Raw genomic sequence first — 12,834 nt, forward strand, 5'->3', positions numbered from 1 at the left:
TCTGACATTGGAAAGAGAGAAAATACCGTGTTCTTGAAAAAAGAATCGCGTTGTTGCCTTTAATCAATGAATTGGATAAGCAAATATAAACTCTCTTTCATCTTGTAACAGTATTAAAACATTTGACTTTTCTACTCTTTACACAAGTATTCCACATTCCAAACTAAGAAACAAATTGAAAGAGTTGGCATTGCTTTGCTTAATCAAAAAGAATGGCCAACGTAGATACAAGTATCTTGTCTTAGGGAGGGATAAATCTTACTTTGTAAAGGATCACTCTGATTCAAAAAAAAAATTCTCTGAAACTGATATTATCAAGATGCTTGATTTCTTGATTGACAACATATTTGTTACGTTCGGAGGACGTGTTTTTCAACAGACTGTCGGCATTCCAATGGGAACAAACTGTGCCCCTCTACTTGCCGACTTGTTTCTTTATTATTATGAGGCTGACTTCATGCAGGAACTTCTTAGGAAGAAAGATAAGAAGTTAGCAATATCCTTTGACTCTACTTTTCGCTATATAGATGATGTTCTTTCACTAAATAATTCAAAATTTTGTGACTATGTGGAACACATCTATTCCATCGAGCTAGAGATAAAGGATACTACAGATACAGTTAAGTCGGCCTCATATCTTGACGTACATCTAGAAATTGATAATTAAGGTCGGTTGAATACAAAACTTTACGACAAAAGAGATGATTTCAGCTTTCCAATTGTGAACTTTCCATTTCAATTTCTAAGTAGCAATATTCCAGCAGGACCTGCATACGGGGTATATATCGCCCAATTGATACGATATTCCCGTGCTTGCATTTTCTATTATGATTTTCTGTTGCTGCTCACAAGGAAGCTATTAAACCAAGAGTTCCAAATGGTGAAGTTGAAATCTTCCCTTCGTAAATTTTACGGACGCCATCACAAGTTGGTTGACCGTTATGGAATAACCGTTTCACAAATGATATTGGATATGTTCCTTACGTCGTAACTACAATCCCCTTTCCTTTCATGAATGTGGGTGCTATAAACAGTTTCGTATAAAAAAAACTAGGGGTTATTCCCCAACTAAAAATAGACATGGAGGGAAGTCCCTTTTTATCAACATAATTGGTGAAAAAAGTATCATGTTTTTTGTATTTGGTTGTAAAAATATGTTGATTAACTTCAATTAAAGCAGGTTGAATGATTAAAATAATTTAAAAAAAATAGATTAAATATACATGTTTTGAGGGGAGACAACACTGCAAAGTGCAAACAGTCTGTTTTTTGGGCAGTGAAAATTGAAAACTTATTTGCAGCCACTGAAGCTCTTTTCGGAGCAGGCGAACGTACCCTGAAGCATGAATATTTTGAAAGACCAGGTAAAAATCTATGAAATTCATACAATTTTGATAATGCAAAATATGCAGGTATCATGTCTTCAGGGGTGTGCACATGACCTGATTTCAGGTTTTTTAAGCTTAAATTAGGCAATGTTTTCCCAGTTTCTCTGGATAAAACTTTTTTATACTATTAAAAGTACACCTTTTTTATTCCATTATAAACTCTGAACACTCTGATTCCAGTGATATCTAGTTTTATACAAGTATCTTTATTAATCAGTCCACCACTAAGGGTCACTTATACATGGTGCCTCAAAATATGACTTCATAGAAAAAAAACTGTTGATTGCACCCTGTGACCTACCGAATTAGACTATTTATCGGATTTGTTATCACATAAGCAACACGATGGATGCCACATGTGGAGCAGGATCTGCTTACCCTTCCGGAGCACCTGAGATCACCCCTAGGTTTTTTGTTGGGTTCGTGTTGTTTATTCTTTAGTTTTCTATGTTATGTCATGTGTGCTGTTGTTTGTTTGTCTTTTTTTCATTTTTACCAATGGCGTTGTCAGTTTGTTTTATATTTATGAGTTTGACTGTCCCTTTGGTACCTTCCGTCCCTCTCTTCTAGTATTATCCCCAGTTTTGATTCAATGAGTAAAGACAACAAATTTGATTTTGTATTTTCTTGTGAAGAATGTGATATTTTACTTATCAATGTTATCAATTCAAATATTTATTGTCATATAAACTCTGAACAATAAGTTTGTGACAAATAATATAAACAAACACAAAATACATTTAACAAACAAAACCATAAAAAACAAAAAAAGCGAAAAAACAATGATCTATCTATATGACGTATACAATTATTTTATAATATAATTAAATGTATAATGAGAGAACCAATTATAATGCTAATATGTGAATTTTGTGTGATTGCTGGTTTAAAGGGGCACTAGCTACAAGATATATAAAAAATCTAAAGTTTGGTTTTTGTTTTGTTCAATCAATAATGAAAGTGAAATAGTGCAATAACAATTCGCTTTTTGCAGCCAAAAAGGTTCAATTTTGTCAAATTACGCTACATTGTAAGAAACATTGATAATTAGTTATTCACTTGCAAGTGAATGAGTCGACCTCTTTAAATCCGTATTCATGTGAACTTCAATTTAACCCCTAGCTAGAGATTGACAACGCATGCATTGTACGTGTACTGGTTATTTAAAGAAAAAGTATGTCAACAATGAAAGTGAAACTACGGTAAACATGGTAAATCATTTGATTACTAAATTGATGCACATAAAATCATTCTTATACGGTTAAAAATAATGAGAAACATCTATTTTTTATCTATAAAATAAAATCAAACAGACCTATAAAAATCCAATTGCACGTGTTGGTTTAATCTATTTATCTATTTAGTTATGTTTACATCGCTTATATGGTCATCTAAGGTCAAATCGATAGTTAATGAGATGGCGTCTGAACTAAAATACGCACGAAACGAACCTCTATATTATCTACCTCATGCTCTGTTATACGCTGTTTATTTTATACTTCTGATAGTTTGGATAAATGTTTTACATTGCTATAAATCATATATGAGAATTTGAGTCAAATCGATGACCATGAATTTGACAGCTAGTGCCCCTTTAAAAGAATATTAAGCTTCTCAATGTTCAACATTAGTAGTTATCAAACTGCTAGATATCCAAAGAATTTTTCAAAGAAAGTGACTGTGTGGTTCACATTTTTTGAAATTTTTATATTTTTGTCAAAGGGTCGGATTAAATATTTTGTAAAAATTTTATGAAAATTAATGAGCCAAATTAAGTTTAGTCAAGGTGTTTGGTATCACCTTAATATTAGTAGTTTTTAATTTTTTAGTTTAGTTAAATGCGATTTATTTTAAATTTACTAATGGATAGGATAATTAAGTACTTGAAAAAAAATACCCCTAAAGCAGTGCAGACGTGTATGATTTTAAATATACTTTATATATATTTACTTAAATGTATTTTCCGATTGAATGCATTGAATTCAACGACCTCGGAATAATACGTATCCTGTTACTGAACAAAAACGGTCACGCATACAATGGAAACTTTATTATAAAAATACAGGTATGATGTTACAATTTTTATAATTAGTAATACATATTTTATCAAAAACCATACGATTATTAAAAGGTTTTTTTTTTTTATCATAGTAAAAAACGTGTATCTAACTACAAAATTAAATTTTTCTATCAGCAAGCTGTGAAATTGTTTGGCTACTTTCGCTTTTGAACTTAAGACAGGGGCACTTGAGGTCAATTGTTATGTCGTGTGTTCAATAATGTCATAATTATATTGTTGCTACATCTACATGTAAATGTAAAGCTTGTTGTTACATGTACATGTAATAATGTAATACTTATTGCTATATGTAAAGTAATAATGTAATACTTATTGTTATATGTACATGTAATATTGTAATACTTATTGTTATATGTACATGTAATAATGTAATGCTTACTGTTATATGTACATGTAATGATGTAATAGTTATTGTTATATGTACACGTAATAATGTAATACTTATTGTTATATGTACATGTAATAATGTAATGCTTACTGTTATATGTACATGTAATAATGTAATAGTTATTGTTATATGTACATGTAATAATGTAATACTTATTGTTATATGTACATGTAATAATGTAATACTTATTGTTCTATGTACATGTAATAATGTAATACTTATTGTTACATGTACATGTAATAATGTAATACTTATTGTTATATGTACATGAAATTATGTAATACTTATTGTTATATTTACATGTAATAATGTAATACTTATTGTTATATGTACATGTAATAATGTAATGCTTACTGTTATATGTACATGTAATAATGTAATACTTATTGCTATATGTACATGTAAGAATGTAATACTTATTGTTATATGTACATGTAATAATGTAATACTTATTGTTATATGTACATGTAATAATGTAATGGTTACTGTTATATGTACATGTAATAATTCAATACTTATTACTTATTGTTATATGTACATTTATATGTACATGTAATAATGTAATGCTTGTTGTGATATGTACATGTAATAATTCAATACTTATTACTTATTGTTATATGTACATGTAATAATGTAATACTTCTTGTTATATGTACATGTAATAATGTAATGCTTACTGTTATATGTACATGTAATAATGTAATAGTTATTGTTATATGTACATGTAATAATGTAATACTTATTGTTATATGTACATGTAATAATGTAATACTTATTGTTCTATGTACATGTAATAATGTAATACTTATTGTTACATGTACATGTAATAATGTAATACTTATTGTTATATGTACATGAAATTATGTAATACTTATTGTTATATTTACATGTAATAATGTGATACTTATTGTTATATGTACATGTAATAATGTAATGCTTACTGTTATATGTACATGTAATAATGTAATACTTATTGCTATATGTACATGTAAGAATGTAATACTTATTGTTATATGTACATGTAATAATGTAATACTTATTGTTATATGTACATGTAATAATGTAATGGTTACTGTTATATGTACATGTAATAATTCAATACTTATTACTTATTGTTATATGTACATTTATATGTACATGTAATAATGTAATGCTTGTTGTGATATGTACATGTAATAATTCAATACTTATTACTTATTGTTATATGCACATGTAATAATGTAATACTTCTTGTTATATGTACATGTAATAATGTAATGCTTACTGTTATATGTACATGTAATAATGTAATTATACTTATTGCTATATGTAAAGTAATAATGAAATACTTATTGTTATATGTACATGTAATAATGTAATACTTATTGTTATATGTACATGTAATAATGTAATGCTTACTGTTATATGTACATGTAATAATGTAATACTTATTGCTATATGTACATGTAAGAATGTAATACTTATTGTTATATGTACATGTAATAATGTAATACTTATTTTTATATGTACATGTAATAATGTAATGGTTACTGTTATATGTACATGTAATAATGTAATACTAATTGTTATATGTACATTTATATGTACATGTAATAATGTAATGCTTGTTGTTATATGTACATGTAATAATTCAATACTTATTACTTATTGTTATATGTACATGTAATAATGTAATACTTCTTGTTATATGTACATGTAATAATGTAATACTTCTTGTTATATGTACATGTAATAATGTAATGCTTGTTGAAATATGTACATGTAATAATGTAATACTAATTGTTATATGTACATGTAATAATGTAATGCTTGTTGTAACGTGTACATGTAATAATGTAATGCTTGTTGTAACGTGTACATGTAATAATGTAATACTAATTGTTATATGTACATGTAATAATGTAATGCTTGTTGTTATATGTGTATCTACAATGTACATGTGATTGTAATGCTAGTTGTTACATGTACATGTAATAATGTAATGCTTTTAGTTACATGTACAAATGTACGTGTATTTGTAATTGCTATCATGCATTTCATTCTCTTTGTGTTTAGTAGAGTATGTCATTCTAAAATTTCAATGCAGAATAAGTGATAGATTGATTGATTGTTGTTTATTAAAGTTCATTGGTAAATATAACATGCATATTCAGACGAAACAAGTGAACAATAATTATACAAAATAAGGTCAATTTCAGAAAAAAATATAAACTTTTTGTATAAGGCTGAGAAACTTGGGAAAGGCGAGGTTCTACTATGCACTTTCCCAGTTTTGTGCCGAATACTGCAACTCAATTTATTATATTGATAGCTTTTTAAATCGTAACACAAATGTCAAACTAATTTTCATCCCTTAATGAACCCCTAATTGTGGAGAAAGTGTTCCACGATAAAATTGACATTGCACAAAATATAGCTGTGTTACTATATTGATGAAATAAACACAACTAGTTGCAGTATAAATAAAATATGTCGGTTATGTAATAGAAACAGTCCTTGAGAAAGGTAGCAGGAACCCTTAATATAAAATAATGTTACATGGGAAAGGGACATCACATGTTTTTTACAATATCCACATTAAATTTGTCTTACAACGAGCCACTGTTGGAATTGAATGTCCACATTAAATTTGTCTTACAACGAGCCATCGTTGGACTTTAATGTCCACATTAAATTTGTCTAACAACGAGCTACCATTGGACTTTAATGTCCACATTAAATTTGTCTTGCAACGAGCCACCATTGGACCTTTATGTCCGAATTCTGATTGGACGTGGCTGATTACTTGTACATCCCACACAGCAAAACGGACAGCCTTCTTTTGGGCAGCGCCGGCGGGATACTGAAACCTGCGACATCAAAATATCAAAGTTAACAGTAGTAAAACATGTCATTAGACGGATACAAATATTTAAATGTCTAATAACTACATTGACGCTTAAATATCATAATGCAATAGTGCTCTCATAAAAGTACTTTGCTATATCAAGTTCATATTTATATAGTTTACGAAACCTGTTAGTCATTAATTATAGGAGACATAAAATTAAACTCAAACTTAAAAAAAAAAAACTTATACAAATTTTTGCACGCAGTTTATGAGATTATTTTGAAAGTTTACCATTTGTAAGAGACAACGGACACCTGTTATGACATCGGAAAGGGGCGCGAATCGCCCTTACTAAGTCATGATTATGTGAAAATAATTACATTAGATGTATGTTTCATTATAATACTTTATTCTGATTGGCTAACTGCACATCACGTGTTATTCCGTAAGCAGTTGCATTGCTCAATACAACTTTTCATTCATGATAACACGTTGTCCAACAATAAAGTGCACAGGTGAATTAAATAAAAAAATATATAAAATTCGTGTTTTCATGAACATAGCTAAAAAATGTAATTATAAGTATTGAATGCTTCTTTTTGTAACTTTATAGGGTTGTAAAAGCGTTGACCGTGCGCACATTTTTAGAATGAAGCGCTTCCGCGCTTCATACAAAATGTACTTCGGTCAACGCTTTTACACCCCAATAAATTTACAAAAAGAAGCATTCAATTCTTAAATACTAAGCCGATCGATGTGCTAAGACGGCTGTGATCAGTAACTTAAAATGGCGGACTATATACCCTTGTGTATATAGTTGATATAAAATCTACTTTTGAGAAGTTTTTCATGTTATATGTAAATATTTATAGTATTCTTTTAACATATATCTTTTTTGCATTTTTAAGTTCACTTTAGAGCAAAGGCTCGCTTTTAAAATGCATACGATACGATATTCGTCCGTAACTGCTAGGTCAAAACTAATCAAACTGTCCGTAACTTTATATTCAAACTTGTGAGATTCAATTGGTAACGACAATTTAAGAACAATAAACACTATTATATTAACATTTTTCCTACTGTATACAATAAACATCTGTGTTGAAAATAACCACGAGAAAAGAGAACAAAGCTATCAATAATCAGACTAGTGTTTCCCGTTTGAATGGGTTTACACTAGTAATATTTTCGGGCCCTTTAAAGTGTTAGCCAAGGCTCCGTGTTAAAGATCGTACTTTAACCGATTTTTGTTTACTATTTTAGATTGTTAATTGGATGGGGAGTTGTCTCATTGGCACTCATACCACATCTCCCTATATCTAGAGTTTTACGGATTAACCAGTAAATGTTATTTAAATCAAATTTGACATAACATGGCATTGTATTTCTTATTTTCAGATACATTATGTACTATACATTGCATATTGATAAAAAAAAATCCTGTAAACCTGGTTTAGCAGCATCAACAGTTTGTTATACATAGTGTTCACATTAAGCAGGATCTGATGGTACCGCGGCGCCAAATCTATCTTATAATAATATATATTTTTCTGGCTTTATAGATTGTTCAATGTAGAGTCGTGTCCCATACAAATACATACACTAGCAATTTACCTTTTCGCTATTTGTCCACCATTACTTGACATTACAAAGTTTCCCATAAAATGTGGAGGTTACAATGAAACTATTTTACGCCACAATGTAAAAGTAGTTGTTGTATTACGTCAAAAAAATCAAGAGGTACCAGGTCCGAGACCACAATTATTTCGTAGTGTATTTCTTTCAGAACATAAATGAAAATAAAAAAAAATCCAACCTACGCTTTCTCACAGAAACTTTTACAGTGTATTGTACTACTTTTGGGACAAATTATATCAAAATTATAGAAAAATTCATCGGCTCTAACTCAAAATATAGACAATTGTATGTTTAGGGCGTCTTGAAATCTTTTGACAGCTTCCGAAGTGCTAATTTCAAACCTTTTTCAGCTGGACCAAATCACTACTTTCCTTTAAATTTTGGACTAATTTTGTTTACAGTGTAATTTCATCCCCCTACTTGCAATTTGAGGCATAACACATGGAGAAATAAATTTGGAAGGGGTATAAAAATTAATGACAAATAACCCACTGTCAACACTAGGGACTATATTTGTCAAAGGACGACAATTGTGGTCTCGGACCACCATTTATCCAGGCGGCTCCATTTGAGCTATCACTCTCGTTGAAGCATAGTGCTAAGAGTCAAATGGGAGGGGAGAATTCTGGAACTTTTTTTTTTAATTCCCTGTCTTTATAAATGACTGCTGACATATACTTTAATTCGATGTTGCATAATCTAATGCAGTGTGGGTAATATATTCGAAAGTTTAGACTAAATCGTCATTAACAACGGAAATTCAACGATGACGACACGTTATTTTAGTTTTGTGGTACCAACAATAAAATTACCTATATTCCATTAAATTCTGATACGGCTAATTGAATAAACTTATATCAAATCTTCTTAAATGAGACTTATTTCCTTTTTTAGCTCACCTGGTCAGAAGGGCCACGTGAGCTTTTCTTATCACTTTGCGTCCGTCGTTCGTCGTCGTCTGTTAACTTTTACAAAAATCTTCTCCTCTGAAACTACTTGGCTAAATTTAACCAAATTTGGCCACAATCATCATTGGGATATCTAGTTAAAAAAATGTGTCCGGTGACCCGGCCAGCTAACCAAGATGGCCACCATGGCTAAAAATAGAACATATGGGTAAAATGTAGATTTTGGCTTATAACTCTGAAACCAAAGCATTGAGACCAAATCTGACAAAGGGGTTAACTTGTGTATCAAGTCAAGATCTATCTGCCTTGAAATTTGCAGATGAATCTGACAACCAGAATTGGGTTGCTGACCCTGAATTGGTAATTTTCAGGAAATTTTATAAAAAAGAAGATGTGGTATGATTGCCAATGAGACAACTGTCCACAGGAGACCAAAATGACACAGACATTAACAACTATAGGTCACCGTACGGCCTTTAACAATGAGCAAAGCCCATACCGCATAGTCAGCTATAAAAGGCCCCGATAAGACAATGTAAAACAATTCAAACGAGATACCTAACGGCCTTATTTATATATAAAAAAAAGAAACATAGGGGTAAAATGTAGATTTTGGCTTTTAACTCTACCCAAAGCATTTAGAGCAAATCTGACATGGGGTAAAATTGATAATCTAGTTAAGATCTATCTGTCCTGAAATTTTCAGATGAATCGGACAACTGGTTGTTTGCTTGCTGCCCCTAAATTGGTAATTTTAGGAAATTTTTCCGTTTTTGGTTATTAGCTTAAATTTTATTATAGATAGAGATAAACTGTAATCAGCAATACTATACAGCAAAGTAACACCTACAAATAAGTTATGATGAGCAAAATGGTCAATTGACCCCTTAAGGAGTTATTGTCCTTTATAGTCAATTTTTAATAATTTTTAATAATTTTGTAAATTTTGGTAAATGTTTACAAAATGTTTTTCACTGTAAATACTGGACAAAGTGCATTGTAGATAGATAAATTGTTAACAGCAAGAGTGTCCAGTAAAATAATATCTACAATCACATCAACATCACCAAAACACAATTTTGTCATGAATCCATCTGTGTCTTTTGTTTAATATGCACATAGACCAAGATGAGCGACACAGGCTCTTTAGAGCCTCTAGTTTTTAATTTCCGCAAATACCCTTTTCTAAAAATTTTAAAATCGTCAAAAAAAAAAATTTCAAATCTATCAACGGAATAACACAATAATTAGTTCAAGCCTTTTTCAAAAAGCAGACACCATAATCTATGTTTTGTTTATTATTCTTTTATATCTAAAGACCGCACCCTGCACTACTTGGATATCAATTATTTTAGTTGATGCGTTTAATCTTTCAAATAGCATTGTAATTTTAAAGTCCTCATCTGTTACAAACTATTTTTGGTTTTTATGATTAAACAAGTCGTGAATCTTTACTTTTCCTTCGCGTTGATAATAAATCTAGAATAATCATATTTAATGATTACACGATATCTGTATGTATACAAACGGTAGGTGTTGAGATGTCAAAAATCAAATTGCCTAGCTAGGAATAGAATCAAACAAATATTCCGTCCAGAAACCCTTCCACCCCCCCCCCCCCCCCCCACCCCCCAAAAAAATGAATTGATCGCCAATGCAGCACTTAGGCATGCGTTGTACTTAGCAACCATAGTTTCATTATTTGGATACAATTTTTCAGAATGATGTCCAGAACATTTTGTTTAAAAACTATACACAAACTTAAAATAATAAATGTAGAAAATAACGAGAATGTAATTCGTATAAGATTTTAGATTTGTTTGAAATAATGATAATGATGAATATCGTATAGCATGAACGATTGTTCACTTTTAAATGTTTTCTTCAGCTGAATGTATGAACAAGGAAAAAATATACCTTACTACGCATTATGTAAAATAATGTATTACATTAGGTCAATTACAATGTATATTATGTTTTATATTCTAAAGGAAAACTTTATTTTTTTATACTTAAGTTTTCATATTTACAAACAAATCCCTTGCAGTGCAACGTTAAACTGCAAATCTCATTTCTACAGAAAGAAATCATTTTGAAGAATCGACGTGGAAAATACGTATTATGTAAAATAATATGTTACATTAGGTAAATTACATTGACTTTATGTATATTATGTTTCATATAAGGAAAACTTATTTTTTTCATACTTAAGTTTTTATATTTACAAACAAATTCCTTGCAGTGCAACTTTAAACTCATTTCTAAAGAAAGGAAATATTTGAAGAATCGGCGTGGAAAAAACATGAAATATTTCTAATAATACTGAACAAAAAAATATTTTGATTTTAGGACGGGTTCAAGATTCACATAATGTGAAGACAATAGTAAAATTCGATTTAACATTGGCGCCAAAATGAAGTTTTTAGTGTTGATGACCTTTTTTCACACCGCCATTGGCGTAGATGAAATTTTGAATGGACAACAGTTATCAAACAGATTAAAAGAGATAAAGAGAGGCGTTGGCGTCGATCATATGCAGGTAGTATAATTGAATGTACTTCATATGCACGACGTAAATTTCTACATGTAAATAAACTTTTCCCTTTTTACGGATAAGTTGTTTACCGTGCCTATAAATTAAGAAATGATCCTGGTAAACTTATTGATCCTTTCAATAAACTTATTCAGAATGGTAACTAATTCAATACTGTAATTGAAACTGAATATTCTTCTAATTTGTATTATTAATGATTTTGTTATCAGTTAATTAAAATCAAAATAAATATAATTGAATAATACATATATGTATATGCTTGGCTCTACAATTGATCACAATTGGTAAATACTTGTTTCTTGACACTGCAAATGGTCATGTTTTTGTTATTGATTCTTTGATCCAATATGTTAATAACTCAGTCTTAAATGCATGATTTTTTTATTAACTGTTATTGACTTTTTGTCAATCTTGAGTTAATAAAAAAAGAAGATGTGGTATGATTGCCATGAGATAACTCTCCACAAGAGACCAAATGACACAAAACTTAATAAATATAGGCTACAATAAGTTTAGAACAATGAGCAAAGCCCATACCACATTGTCAGCTATAAAAGGCCTCGAAAGCCTTTATCAACTGATTTGTATAGTTTGTTCGTTATAAGTTGTACTGTTACACCAATGTCCCAGGTTAAGCAATAATTGAGCGCCAACTAACTTTTTGTACCCCACCATATTCGATTTATTGTAAGACAAGAGCTTGTAACTCAGTGGTTGTCGTTTGTACATATGTAGCTGTGTTGCATATTTTCTTTTTTTTCATTATTTGTACATGCATTAGGCCATTACTATTTTCGTTTGAATTTTATAACTCACTGTGAGGTATGTAATTTCTCATAGTTGAAGGCCATATGGTGACATAAACTTGTTTATTTGTGTGTCGTTTGGCTTCTTGTGAAGATTTGTCTCATTGGAAATCATACCACCCTGTCATAATAATATACAAACACACAGTATAATGGGAATTATAAACCTACTATTCGTGTCTTCACGAAATTAAATAAGGATCAGGACAAAAGATGAAATACTTTGACATATAAATTCAACT

The 12,834-nt window shown here is 30.1% G+C and overlaps 1 protein-coding gene across 1 annotated transcript in view; it reads left to right on the plus strand.

The window, feature by feature from the left end:
* Positions 1-3,361: 3,361 nt before the first annotated feature.
* Positions 3,362-12,834, plus strand: part of LOC139526889 (VWFA and cache domain-containing protein 1-like) — a 50,034-nt gene continuing 40,561 nt past the window's right edge. Inside the window, exons 1-2 of the mRNA XM_071322036.1 lie at positions 3,362-3,453; positions 11,582-11,771. Of these exons, the coding sequence (XP_071178137.1) occupies positions 11,646-11,771 (126 nt within the window). The 5' untranslated portion in view covers positions 3,362-3,453; positions 11,582-11,645. The remainder of the gene's footprint in view (positions 3,454-11,581; positions 11,772-12,834) is intronic.

Source organism: Mytilus edulis, chromosome 6 (genome assembly GCF_963676685.1).
Source record: "Mytilus edulis chromosome 6, xbMytEdul2.2, whole genome shotgun sequence".
NCBI classification, from domain to species: Eukaryota; Metazoa; Mollusca; class Bivalvia; order Mytilida; family Mytilidae; genus Mytilus; species Mytilus edulis.